At 55.4% G+C, this 13,061-nt stretch overlaps 1 protein-coding gene across 1 annotated transcript; it reads right to left on the bottom strand.

Moving 5' to 3' along the window:
- Positions 1–2,868: 2,868 nt before the first annotated feature.
- Positions 2,869–11,379, bottom strand: EIF2B5 (eukaryotic translation initiation factor 2B subunit epsilon). The gene is made up of 16 exons (XM_056121370.1): positions 11,148–11,379; positions 9,847–9,971; positions 8,812–8,997; positions 8,493–8,670; positions 8,320–8,400; positions 8,005–8,082; positions 7,242–7,554; positions 5,827–5,972; positions 5,482–5,623; positions 5,227–5,328; positions 4,973–5,080; positions 4,723–4,813; positions 4,318–4,441; positions 3,730–3,855; positions 3,324–3,434; positions 2,869–3,215 (listed from the first exon to the last, which is right to left on the bottom strand). Exons 1-16 carry the CDS (start codon positions 11,340–11,342, stop codon positions 3,156–3,158), a joined length of 2,166 nt encoding a protein of 721 aa, XP_055977345.1. The 5' UTR covers positions 11,343–11,379; the 3' UTR covers positions 2,869–3,155.
- Between the last annotated feature and the right edge of the window lie 1,682 nt (positions 11,380–13,061).

Genomic DNA, 13,061 nt, shown 5'->3' with positions numbered 1-13,061 from the left:
CTAAGCCTTCCCCATGTCCGCTAAATATTTTGGAGTTCAACAGAGGCTCACAGACTTATATCTTACTAATAATCCCTCGGCAGATAGAACCTACCTCATTCTGCTCTTGTTCAACTTTTATTCCATTCTCACTTCTCAAAATGTCTTTTTCCCCAGTGCCCCAGTTCTCCAACTCAGTTTTTTTATTTTTGTCTTTTACTTTTTTGGATCACACCTGGCGATGCTCAGGAATTATTCCTGGCAGTGCTTGGGGGACTTTATGGGATGCCAGGATGAAATCCCAGCTTCTTCCCATCTCAGTCTTGCCATCTTGTACTTTCCTACTACCAAACTTTTTGGGGGGAATTCCTTTATTGGCACTTGGTTTTCAGACCAACTGACAGTTTGGCCAGGTGCTCAGAGATCACTCCTGGCCATGCTGGGGAATGAACCTGGCTTGGCCACATCCAAGACAAATGCTTTTAGGGGCCGCTCTCAATGGTGCTTGGCTCACAGGGCAATACCCAGTGATGCACAGGGGCCATGTGGTCCTATGATTGAACCAAGAGCCTCTGGCACATGCTGGCCACACACTCTACCACTTAAGCTATCCTCCAGCCCACATCTACTGACATTTTAAAAGCAATAGTACAGTGGGGTGGGGCGTTTGCCTTGCAGTGGCAGTCCCAGATTCAGTCCTCAGCACTTCATATGGTCCCCCAAACCCTCCTGGAGTGATTCTCGAACACAAAGTACCCTTGAGCACTGCTGGGTGTGGCCCACAAAACAAATCCCTTGATTTGATTTTCTTTGGCTACACCTGGTAGTGCTCAGGGCTTATTGCTGGCTCTGCGTTTGGGGAGCGTAAGTGGTCAGGGATTCAAATTGGGGCTAGTTGCATGTGAGACAAGTCATCTCCTGGGCTCTCCAGCCCTTCCCGAGGTACTGCAGCTCTAGCCCTGACTCTGGAGAAAGCATCTCCATCCGAAAATGCTGATAATCACCCCGGAAGGAAGGAATCTCTTCCAAGTTCTTCAGGCTCTTCTGACTTATTAGCCATTTGATAAAATCAGAGATACCCTATCGACGTGTTCAACTACTACCAGGTCCATGCTTGCACTCTTCCGCATGCACGTTTGTATTTGACAAAGTAAAAAGCTCAGATTCACTAAGGAAAATGAGGGGCTGGAGGACAGTCCAGTGCTTGCCATGAATGCAACCAGTTTTGATCCCTGGCATCACATATGGTTTCCTGATGCCTACCAGGAGGTTTCTGAGCATAGAGCCAGGAGGAAACCTGAACAGTGCTGGGTGCTGCCCCAAAACAAAATGGAAACAAAACCAAACCCTCAGTAATCCCTTCCAATCCCTCAGTTTAGCTTAGCATCCTGTTCTCAGCTTTCTCCCACGAACTGACACAGAGGCCACAGTGAAGTGCAGTATCTAGGTGGGCCACTTATTACTACAGGAACATTTGTCACAGTTACAACAAGTGTCAACAGTTACAGGAATGTAACAGGGCACAAAATGATACTCTGGCAGGTAGGGCTGAGATTAAAGGAGACAATCTAGCAAATTGACAACCCCCAGCTCTGAAGTTCAAGAGCAAATCCTAACTCAATAGGCACAGGTAGACATCCTCTACCCCAAGAACTTTTTTTTGGTCCTTTTTGGGTCATACTAGTGATGCACAGGACTTACTCCTGGCTCTGAACTCAGGAATTACTCCTGGCGGTACTCAGGAGACCGTATGGGATGCTGGGAATCAAACCCAGGTTGGCTGTGTGCAAGGCAAATGCCCTACCCGCTGTACTGTAGCTCCAGCCTCTCCCAAGAGTTTAATGTGGTTAAAGTTAAAACAAGTAACACCACATGAAACGTTTTCAACAAAGTGCTCCTCACAGAGCAAATCTCCAACAGTGGGAAAAAGCCTGTTTTCAGGAATCTACTTTTCAAAAATTTTCACTCATTTTTTTTTTGGCCGCACCTGGTGGTGCTCAGGACTGACCCCTGCCATGCTTGGTGAACAAACAGACTGTGATGCGAGGAATTCAAACCGGGGCCAGACACACGTGAGACAAGGACCTGAACTCCTGTACCTTCCAGCCCGCACCCCCCCCCCCTTTTTTTAAAGAGGGGACTGGAAGAAAATATAGCAGTAACATAGCAATTAAGGCATCTACCTGGTATGGACCTGGGTTCAGTCCCTGGCACTGCGTGTTCCACCAGCACTGCTAGGGTGGCCCCACCAGCACAGGGCCCAGGCAGCACTGCACCCTCAGGCCTTTGCACTGAACTGCCCAAGAACCATGGGCGGGACGTGTGGGCAACACCTGGGAGATTCCCCCAACCACGCTCCCGCCTCACTACCCCCAGATAGCTATCACTGCCTCCGCGTTTAATGCCCTCTTCAGGAGACTGACAGTGCTGAAGCAGAAGAGAACTCGGGATGAGAAGCATCAGCCCCGGGGTGATGAGGCCGGAGCACATTTCCTAGTGCTCCTCATAGAGCAAATCTCCAACAGTGGGAGAAAGCCTGTTTTAAGAACAGCGGCTCTGCCTCTGGCAGGAGTTTTGAATGTGCTAGAAAAGACTGTGGGTGTGGCAGGTGGGTACCGGGCTTTATCTAGACGCTCCGCATCATCTCCCAGCCGGGAAAGCATCCGGGCCAGGGCTGCACATCACCCCGGCCCAAAGACGATTCCCAGAAGCTGGGAAAGAACCAGGAGCCCCTCACCTGGGAGCCCCCACGATGGCCACCCAAGAAGAGCCACAGCACCGCCTAGTGGCCGCCATGTGAGAGGCTCCCAGCTCTGGTCACCTGTAGTGGGGGCTGTCCAGATACGAGGCGGGGCCTCTCTGTGCCTCTCTCTTTAATGTTCACAAACACAGCAGCAGAGAGGGCCGTTTCTCCCTGCCGTTCCCTGAGGGAAAGCCAGAGCACCCGCGGCTGGTTCCTCGGGCCCGGCTCGATGGCCCTTCTTGACGGCGCGGGCCCAGTCCCACTTCCCTCAGGCCCCAGTCCGGGTGCGAGGCCGGGGCTTGCTGCGCTGGGGAGAATACTGTCGTTCCAGCCTCCGCTCCTGTCTCAGCCCGACGGCGGGCCCTTCTCGTCTACCACGCACCTCTCCTCTGCCCACCCGCGAGCCCGGGGAGCCGGCAGCAGTGCTCCGGCTTTAGTCATCTTCCGACGACTCTTCTTCCGCCTCTTTTAGCCACTGGATGAACCTCTGCAGCTGTGGGGAAGCAGTGGGAGGCGTGGCTGTGGGGAGGGCCACCCCCCACCGGGACCCTTCACCAAGAAATGCCCCGACAGGCCAAGCAAGGGGCGCCACGGCGCTCACCTGCTGGTTCTTGCGCAGCTGCCGGCCCTTGTCTGTCGTGTCCTTTTGGCTGAACCAGTTCAGGATCGTTTCCTCAGCCAGGATCTCCAGCTGGTAGAAGGCCATCAGAACCTGCAGCGGGCAGGCACGGGGGCTCTCTCAGGGGCACTGCCGAGTCCAGCGAGAGGCATCAGACATTCGGGGAAGAGGAGACGCTTTCCCCAGGGCGCCCCCCCCCACCTGCATCCAACCTGGGCGGTGCCTGCAACAAGCACAGCGCTAGGAGTGGCGGGAACCGACAACCATACACGCAGCGAGCCTCACAGTCACTGTTTTCAGACCGATTTCTGTGTCTCTCTGGAGGTCACCACCAAGGCTTGTCTCAAAGCAAAGCCAGGACTACGGGGAGCGAGGCAGCAGTCATCACCTTGGCCATGGAAGCGGCGAGAGCTTCGTGCTCCAGGAAGAAGTCCTCGATGGTGGCCAATGCTTCCAAATGGTCAGCAGCACGCTTTATGTAGTTTCTGAAAACGGGGCTCCAGGCCTTGAGCAGCTGCGGAAGGAAGGAGAAGGGAGCTTCAGTACATCCTCCTGCGCTCAGAAAATCACTCTCCATCAACTTAGGGCTGGGGAGAGGAAGGAGGGGGAGGGGGCTCAGGAGCCATGCTGCCTGTTTGTTTGTTTGTTGGGGGGGGCCACGCCTGGTCATGCTCAGGCCAGTCCTGGCTGTGCCCTCAGAAATCACTGCTAGCAGTGCCTGGGGGACAGTATGGAGATTCCGGGGATTGAACCCAGATGGGCCACATGCAAGGCCAGCCCCCTCCCCGCGGGACTCTTTCCAGGCCCTCAGGGGCCACTCTTGGGGAAGCCACAAGTTGCCAGGACAGAGCCGGGGCTCCTGTGTGTAATGCCCGTGCCCCAGCCGGCACGGCCGCTCGGGCCTTGCTCCTTTCTTACAGTCCGGCAGAGCAAGGGAGTGGGTGAGCCCCGGGCCCAGCCCCCGGTCTCCGCTCACGGGAAGGAGCAGGGCGCAGTAGCGGGTGGGCTCCAGCGGGGAGTCCATCTGCTGCAGGGGGAACTCCAGGACGACGTGGCTTAGGACCTGCATCACCTCCTTCAGGCTAATGTTGTAGGCGTACCTGCGGGGACACGGGGTGACACCAGGGCCTTCGCTGAGTCTGGGCAACACGTGTCGTGTGAGATGGAGCTTGGTGGGACGGGCGGGGAGAGGAAGCCAAATGCAACTACATGGTGGGGTGGGGGAGGACGGTGTGGCTGCGGCTAGAACCATGTGACTGGCCATGCGCATGTGGAAGGAGAGAGCAAATGAACTGAGTGTCAGTGGGTGGCGGAGGAGAGAGCTGCTACTGGGCTGAGATGCCACAAGGGAGAAGAAAGAGGAGGAGGGTGCTGGTCTTACTTGAGAGAGTTGATCTCCAGGACTAGATTGTCACAGGAAATGTTCTCTTCCTTGCCCCGCTGTAGCGTCCCAAGGACTTCATTCTGGAACACTGAAATCAGAAGCAAGAATTTCAGGGGCCCGTCTCATGCCAGGACGCTGGGTCAGCCAGCTGTGACGCTGGCTGGCGTCTTTCTCGGGAGGAAATCAAGTCTCCCACTAGTTGACCCAGACACAAGGAACTCACGGCTCCCACTCCCGGCCTGCTCACCTCTGATGTCATCCATCTGCGGGGAGCCTGCCCGGCTGTCGAGCCCCTCGGAATCCAGACTGTGCTCGCTCTCACTCTCGCTCTCGTCTTCCACGTGGATGGTGAGGCCTGGGAGGGGCACAGGAGAGGAAGAGGAGCATGAAGAGGCCCCGAGAGAGAGAGAGCACCGCGCGTGCCCAGGACTAAAGAAACAAACAAGGGAAGCGCCCGCCAACATTCCCGAAGTGGGGTATCAGGGTTAGGGCTCGGCTCACCCCACAGACTCTGCCGCAGCTCGTCCTCCTCCTCCGTGTCCACATCAGCAGGTCTCCAAAGGTAGCCCTGGCCTGCGACTCCGACTTCAGCTGGATTATAACCTAGGAAAGGCAGGGCGTTAGCCAAGGCCTGGTGGCAGTACCAGTCCCTCCGGGTGGGAACATGCGGCTTTCTAGGTGGCAGACAGACGGACTGACAGACAGACACACACACACGCGCACATACACGTGCACCACACCTGCTGAGACTCACACCTTTCAGCTTCACTTTCTCCTTCTCTGGGTCAGCCCCAGAATCATCACTGAACTGGCCATCATCCTCATCTTCCTCTGCATCTGGAGGGTGCAGAGAGATCACGGAGCCCTCAGGTAGCGTGATGTCTGGGCCCACAACCACCTAAGGGAGAAAAAAGGAGGAGAGGGGCACAGACTCTTTAATGGACTGGGGAAGAGTTCCGCCTCGTAACGAGATTTTTGCCAAGTCAATCAAAGGAAATCTTGGGATGTGGACAGCGAGTTCGGGCTGGATCATACGGGTGGGCAGACGGTCGTTCCAGCTCAGCACAGCTGGCTTTCTGTGTGCCTGGGAGCAGGTCTCACCTGGGAAGTCAGGACACAGCGTGGCTTCAGGGTAACTCTCTCCTTGACCTCCGCATTGTCGCAGAGCAGTGACTGGTGGATCTGTGCTCCAGCGGCCACTCGGACACCCTGCCACAGGTAGGCCTGGTCCAGCACCACATTATCACCTGGCTCGGGACAGGAAGGACTCCTGGTCACTCAGTGCTCTAAGGAGACCAGGGCCAGTCCTAGGGGGCAGGGCTGACTAGCTCCTGCTCAGCTGTGCCACACCAACCCCCAATTCGCCAGGATCCTCCACCCCCTCTAAGCCCATGTCTGGGAGCAGAACAGTGAGGGGCCAGACCATCCTCCACCAGGTTTACGATCGCAGACCACGCACAGGACTTAAAGTTCCAAGAGCCTCCGAGATTTCTGGGGCTCCTTTAAACACAAGAACCTTACTCATTTTTTGGTGACACCTAGCAGTGTTCAGGGCTTACTCCTGGCTCTGTGCTCAAGGGGACCCTATGCAGTACCAGGGACTGAACCCAGGTCAGCTGCATTCAAGGCAAAGTACCATATCCCTTGCAGTATCTCCAGCCCCAAGGGTCTTATTAAAGTCAGATGTGTTCAGAAAAAGAAGGAAACCATCCCATTGCTTCTTATACATTTCAAAATTATTATTCCATTTCTGTGACGAGAGTCATCAAGAGGTTCAGTGGGCAGTTCCAGTTCAAACAAACTTGAATTTACAATCAAAATATTCAGATTTAAGTCCCAGAGCTGCCTTTTAACTCCTGTGAACTTGAGGGAGATGACTGACAGTTTATCTGCCTTTTAATCAAAAGGATACATACCTTCCTCCCCCCAAGGTTCTTTAGTGAGTCTTTCATGTGTGCAAAAACCCTCTGTAAACTGTAATGCACTGAAAATAGATGCTCTTACTGCAATGTTAATCACCCACTGGGTCCTGGAATGTGGAGAGTCATCCAAACAGCTTCTCCAACCCACACATTATAGCACCAGGGGTCTGAGAGGGAGCACAGTAGGCAGGGTGCTTGCCTTGCATGTGATCCCCCGGGTTCAAGCCTGGACACCCCATATGGCCCCAGAGCTGGGCCAAGAGTGATCCCTAATCACAGAGCCAGGAGTAACCCCCAAGTAACCCCGGGTTGTGGTGCCCCTCCCCTCCCCCAAATATTATAGCGTCACTGTGTTCGGTTCTTATTTCCTCCTTTCTCTTTTTTATTACTGGGCATTTGTTTTCAGTTTGGGTCTGGAGGCTCCAACCCAGGCCTTCTGCGTGGGAAGCATACGCTCAGACCTTTAGGAATGGGCCCTCCTTGGTCGTATCCCCTTTACTGAAGTGGCACTCATGTTCCTTATGCTCAGGGACCATGTGTCTCCCTCTCTCGGCAGACAGGGACAGCTGGCTTGACTTCCCCACCTGTGCTCACCAATGTGGCAGCCGGGGCCAATGACGCTGTTGGTGATGGCGCAATTGCTACCGATGACGGTGCCCGAGCCGAGGAGCACGTTTTCCTCCAGGACGCTGCCGTGGCCCAGGCTGACCTCAGGCCCGCGGTAGATATTGTGCCGGGAATGGGTGCAGCTCTGGTCGGTGTGGTCGGTGAAGTTGACTTCGGGGGTGAGTGGGTAGACCCAGCGGCGAATGACATCAGCGCAGACAGCAGAGTACATATGCAGGTTGGAGACCCGGGCACCATACTCCTTGGTTGTCACGTGCATGTGGATCTGGTTCCCCAGAATCTGAAACGCAGGAAAGGGAGGTCACGCAAGCAAGAAAGGCAGGAAGAAATGGCGACAGGACCATTCTTTGGGTGGCGGTAGTAGGGGTTTGAACCACACTCTGGTGCTCAAGGCTTACTCCTGGCTGTGCTCAGGGATCGTACCTGGCCCTGCTCAGGGAGCCAGACATAAAACTGGAGTCACCGGCATGCAAAGCGTGCATACCTGCTGCATGATCTCTGCAATCTTTTCTTTCTTTAGGGAATCATTTTATTTTGAAAGGTCTCAGAATTGTACCCAAGTCTCCTTTGCATCAATCATGCTTGCATGCTTTTCCCTCCCTCCCTCCTCTCCTTCTCTCTTTCTCCCCCACTCTCCCTCCCTCCCTCCCTCCCTCCAACACAGGGGGCCAAAAGGGCCTTGAAAGGCCACAAACAACCCTTTCCTGAAGAGAAGTGGGCCTCTCCTCACCTCCTCGTTCACTAAGAGGCCTCTCACAAAGTCATCTCGAGTTTGATAGTCAAAGTTGTCTGTAAAGAGCTGGGCCACCTGGGGTGGGGGAAATACATCAAGGTCAAGAGCAGCCTGAGGTAAGCAGACAAGCCCCAGGGACCAGCAGAACCCTGGACAGAGGCCATAAGCCCAAGGGGGAGCCCAACGGGAAAGGAGGTTTAGGTGGCAGCGCCCAGTTACCTCACAACACAGCAGAGAGTGGGGGAGGAAACAGACCCTTCCCTTTCACGGAGGGGGGCCTCCACACACCCTTCCGGTGCCAGGGACGCTCACCTGTGGGGAGCAGATGCTGATGTGACAATCCAGCAAATCGTAGCGGATCTCCACGCCATCCCCACTGCCCTGGAACAAGCTCTACAGGGAGAGGTCACAGGCCTTGAACCGGCTCTGCTGCTAGAGCCTGGGACGCCCTCTCCCACCCCAGTGACCCCCGGAAACCCACACACCAGTGGAAAGGAGAAGCGTCGGAGGCCTTGGGTCTTCTGGAAATGGAGGATCCGTTTCGTGGCACTATCCACAGCCACCACCACATTGTCTTCGTGGCAACGGGCTGGGTGGCTGGGGGACGACTCCTTGAAGATCATTGTCATCACAGACACGTTTTTGTCAAGCTTCCGCCTCAGCCTAGAGAAGAGATGAGAGATGAGATGACACAGTGCAATGGGGGGGGGGGGGAACGTGGGGAACGGGGGGGAAGGGGGAGAGGTGGGGAGCCTGCTGCTGGGCTGGTCCCAGACACTCAGCCGTCACACTTCCTGTGCTGACCTGTGTTCTTCGAGGGCGCGGGTGACATTGATGTTCGAGATGACGTCCCCGTACACCAGGAGGAAGTCAGAGCGCACCAAGCTCTTGGCGTCGACATCCCGCAGGACGTCCCCCAGAGAGCGATACAGCTCTGAGGTAATTATTCGAACCACATTGAGAGAGGTGGGGCGGCACCACTTGGACTTGCTAAAGGAATGGGGAATAATGAGTAAATCAAGCAACAGCAGTACGGAGGCTCACCCCCCCCCCCCCCAACAGTCACATTCTCTCACGAAGGCTTTTGTTTTTTGGGTTTCTGCCAGCGTCCTGGGCTTCAGAGAGGCTTATGAACTATAATGAATGGTTTCGGCATCCTGTGTCGCCAGTCTTGTTTTATGGGGTAGAACAGAGGCTCCCGGGCTTATCTGGCCTACTTGTTCCCCCATCCCACCTTTCAGGAAAAAATCAGTCAGAGTCCCCTCTGGAAAGCAAACTGCACCTAAGGACTAGGACTCTGACGCTCTCAAAAGCATTCCAGGTCACCCTCTCTGGGAAACACTGGGTTGGGAAAACGGTGATTTCGCTCCTAGGGCTATTCCTGGCTCACTACTGAGGACTGACCCCCTGGAAGGGCTCGGGGCTATACGTGGTGCTGGGGATCTGAACTCGCGCTGGCAGGCTTCAAGGCCAGCTCCTTAACGCCTGTCGTCTCTCTCTGGGCTGAGATCTACTCTTCTCATGAAAAGTCGCCAAATTTTGGTGAAATCACTACTCTATGGTAGTTGGTTAGTAAGCTAGGCACCAGGGAACAGCTCAGTGTAAAGACAAAGATGTTACCCTTATAACTTCCATTATCGGTGCTATTTAAAAAGGCAAATATTCTTGACTCGGTCACAGCTCCAGCTGCTCGCTTGTGACTGGGTGGCGAGCACGTGCTTCGGCCTTAACCCTCCTAAAGATAGACACGTCTCTCCCTTCACAACTGCTCCTCGTCCCAAGCCCCAGACACTGGGCCAAAAGTAGTGACACCGGGCAAAGAAGGGGGCAAGGACTTACAGTAAATGTTCCTTGATCTGAGCAGCCTTCCAGCAACAGAACACAAAGGTTTCCTGCACACCTGAGGCAGTCAGAAACTCCAGGGTGTAGTCCATGAGGGCCACGTTGGCCAGGGGCATGAGGGCCTGGAGGCAGGAGAGGGAAAAGGAACATTCTGACACCTGAACTCCGCGAGGCCCCCGGAGATCATTCTTCACTACAAACCCTCTTCACTTCAAATAGTTCTCACCTCCATCGTTAGGTCCTGTTTAATTTTATTTACCTATTTAATTTGGGGGGCGGGATTTGTTCTAGAATCACTCCTGGCTCTGTGCTCAGGCAAGCACCTTACCTGCAGTACTATCTCTCTAGCCCCAGAGTCTCGTTTTCTCTTTTATGTAAGAGTAACATCTCCCAGGACTGGAGTGACAGCGTACAGGGGTCAGGGCACATACCCTGCCTGCAGATGAGCCCCAGTTCGATCCCCTGCGTCCCATATGGTTCCCTGAACACTGCTAGGAGTGATTCCCGAGTGCAGAGCCAGGAGTCAGCACTGCCAGGTGCGGCCCCGCACACAAAACAAAGTAACGTCTCCCAAGCACCAGGGACCAAGACGTGGTCACTTGGATATAATAACCAAGGCATCCACTTGCTCGGCACCCACCAACACAGAGTTACTAACCATCCTGAAAAAGGTCGCTACGGAAAACCACCAGCCCTGTCTCCAGGCTTCTGAGCCCGTTTCCCTCCACTTGTGCAAAAAACGATCGGGGTTTCGCAGCACCAGGGCGCGTGGGTTTTCCTGCGATCAGAAGCAGCGGCCTCTCTCTTTCGGAACGTGAGTGCGTGGCCCTACTGCACTGCAGTCCGACTCCGCGGCGGAGAGAGGGGATGCCGGCCGCCGAGCGGGCTCCGTCCCTTCGAGAAGGTGCCGACAGTCTGTCCCTAAGACCCGGGCGGCGTGGCGCGTGCGGGAAGGCCGCGAGACGAGATTCCCAAGGGCTGTCACTGTCCCGGCTGGCTCCCGCGTCTGGCATCCGGCCGGGGTGGGGGTGAATCACCTCCTCGGATGGGAGGGAACCCCCGGGGTGGCGGCTTCTCTGCCACGGACCACCTGGGGCGCCCGGATCTCCAAGCCCCCTCCCCAACCCGGGCTAGGGCAGTCCCCGGGGGCGCCCTAAGAGACAAGGGGGCCTGGCTTTGCAAGGGCATCCGCTTGATTCCCGAGGCAAGCCTCCCGGGGCACGCGGCCGGGGGTCCAACCCCGCCGCCTCCTCCTCGCGCCCCCCGCCTCCCCGGCTCAGGTCGCGCGCGGCGCTCACCCGAGGCAGGTCCTTGGAGATGGGGAAGAAGCGGCGGTTGAAGCTGTCCGCCACCAGCACGGCCTGCAGGGGCGGCGGGGGTTCCTCCTCCGCCCCCCGCGCGCCCCCGCCGCCGCCGCCTCCCGGGCCGCCGCCGCCGCCGCCGCGTTTGCTCGCCCGACCGGCCGCCGCGCCAGGCGCCGCCGGGGCAGCCATCTTCCCTCGCGGCCACCACTTCCGCTCGGAAACAGGCACCGCACGCAGGAGGGGACAAAAAGCATCCAGCCCCCGAAACGCGAAGGTCTAGCCCGCGGTGGGCGGCGGCAGCGACGCTGGCGGAGTGCGCACGCGCCTCCCTCGGCGCCCGCCCGTCGGTGGGCGGGGAGAGGGCGGGGCCAGGTGGGGCGGAGCCTCGAGGGGCGGGGCCTCGGCAGCTTCGGCGGTCGCGGGCGTGGACGGGGCCGGACCGGATCTTCAGGTTGGCCCGGGTCCGCGAGCTTCTGGCCCCAGAGGCTGGGCCCTGTGGTCGCTTCTAGGCGCCAAACCCTTTGAGGATGTGTGATCTTCCTCTCTGCTGGAGTTCCTCAGCTCATGTGACCGGCCAATAGGCATTCCTTTCCCCCGAGGGAGCTCACAGTCTCGTAAATACAGAATTAGATCTTTTTTGCAGGGACTACGCAGGGATGATGGATTAAGACTATTATCGCTTTCATTGCTTAGCTGTTTTTTTCTTTCTTTTTCTTTTTTTTTTGTGCGAATAGAAATGCTTTAATAATTCACTTTTGAGCATTTATTGTAATGTTCTCCATAAAAACCTTAACATTTAGAATTTATTATTTTTTAAAATTTTTATTAGTGAAACACCATGAGGTACAGTTGTAGACTTACAAATTTTTGTGCTTGGGTTTCAGTTATACAATGATGGAGTTTTTTTCTTGCGCCATATTCGGTGGTGCTTAGGGATCACTCTCTGGCAGGTCCCAGGACCCGGGATCAGCCACTTGCAAGCAAATTCTCTGCCCGCTGGCTGTACTATTGCTCCTGCTCCCTGTCACCTCTTTTAGCTCGCCTTGGCATCTACGAATGTACTATTCATTTGTTCAACAAGCCCGCCACCATTGTTTTTGAGCTTTGGGGCCGCAGCCAGCAATGCTCATGGGTTAGTCTTTGCTCTCCACTCAGGGATCACTCTTGGCGGTGCTCAGGGGATTATCTGGGGTGCTGGGGATTGAACTGGACTTGGCCGTCTGGGAAGCAAGCGCCTTTCCCACTGTACTATCCTCCAGCCCAACAAGCCTTTCTCGAACTCTCTGCAGAAGGGACACCACTTAGCTACTGCGCTAATGTTGGATGTTGAAATATGACCTGAAGAATCTGAGTTTCCCCAGAGCTGGAAACTGCAACGCTTATGCTACTGTTGCTCTAATACTCTCTGGGATCTCATTTGGGGAAGGTTGATTTTCAGTCACCCCATGAGATGGTTGTACCCAGGATCTTGCCTCTAGGGCTGAAGAGTCTATTCTTTCTTTCTCTCCTTGTTAATGGGACAGCTCTGAGTGAAAGCCATTTTTCTGGATTTTGGAAAATAAAATCAGAAGAAAAGGGCATAGATTATTTAGTAAAAGATTTCAAGTAGGGGCTGGAGCGATAGCACAGCGGGTAGGGCGTTTGCCTTGCACGAGGCCGACCTGGGTTCGATCCCGGGCATCCCATATCGTCCCTCAAGCACTGCCAGGAGGAATTCCTGAGTGCAGAGCCAGGAATAACCTCTGAGCATCGCTGGGTGTGACCCAAAAAAGCAAAAAAAAAAAAAAAAGATTTCAAGCAAATGAACCCATATTGGACGAGAGAGAGACAGTGAGAGAGTACAGTGGGTAAGGCAAGTTGCCTTCATGTGGCCAGTTTGGGTTCATCCCAGAACCTCAACACTGCCTA

The sequence above is a fragment of the Sorex fumeus genome, unplaced genomic scaffold (genome assembly GCF_029834395.1).
Source record: "Sorex fumeus unplaced genomic scaffold, SorFum_2.1 ptg000044l, whole genome shotgun sequence".
NCBI classification, from domain to species: Eukaryota; Metazoa; Chordata; class Mammalia; order Eulipotyphla; family Soricidae; genus Sorex; species Sorex fumeus.
This window is presented reverse-complemented; position numbering and strand designations above follow the sequence as displayed.

Excerpts from the sequence above, each read along its gene's own strand:
- EIF2B5 (XM_056121370.1), bottom strand. The coding sequence starts at position 11,342 with ATGGCTGCCCCGGCGGCGCCTGGCGCGGCGGCCGGTCGGGCGAGCAAA. Across the intron at positions 5,624-5,826 it reads GCTGTGTCCTGACTTCCCAG|GTGGTTGTGGGCCCAGACAT; the intron begins GTGAGACCTGCT and ends TTTCTCCCTTAG. Across the intron at positions 4,814-4,972 it reads GCAGATGGATGACATCAGAG|TGTTCCAGAATGAAGTCCTT; the intron begins GTGAGCAGGCCG and ends TTCTGATTTCAG.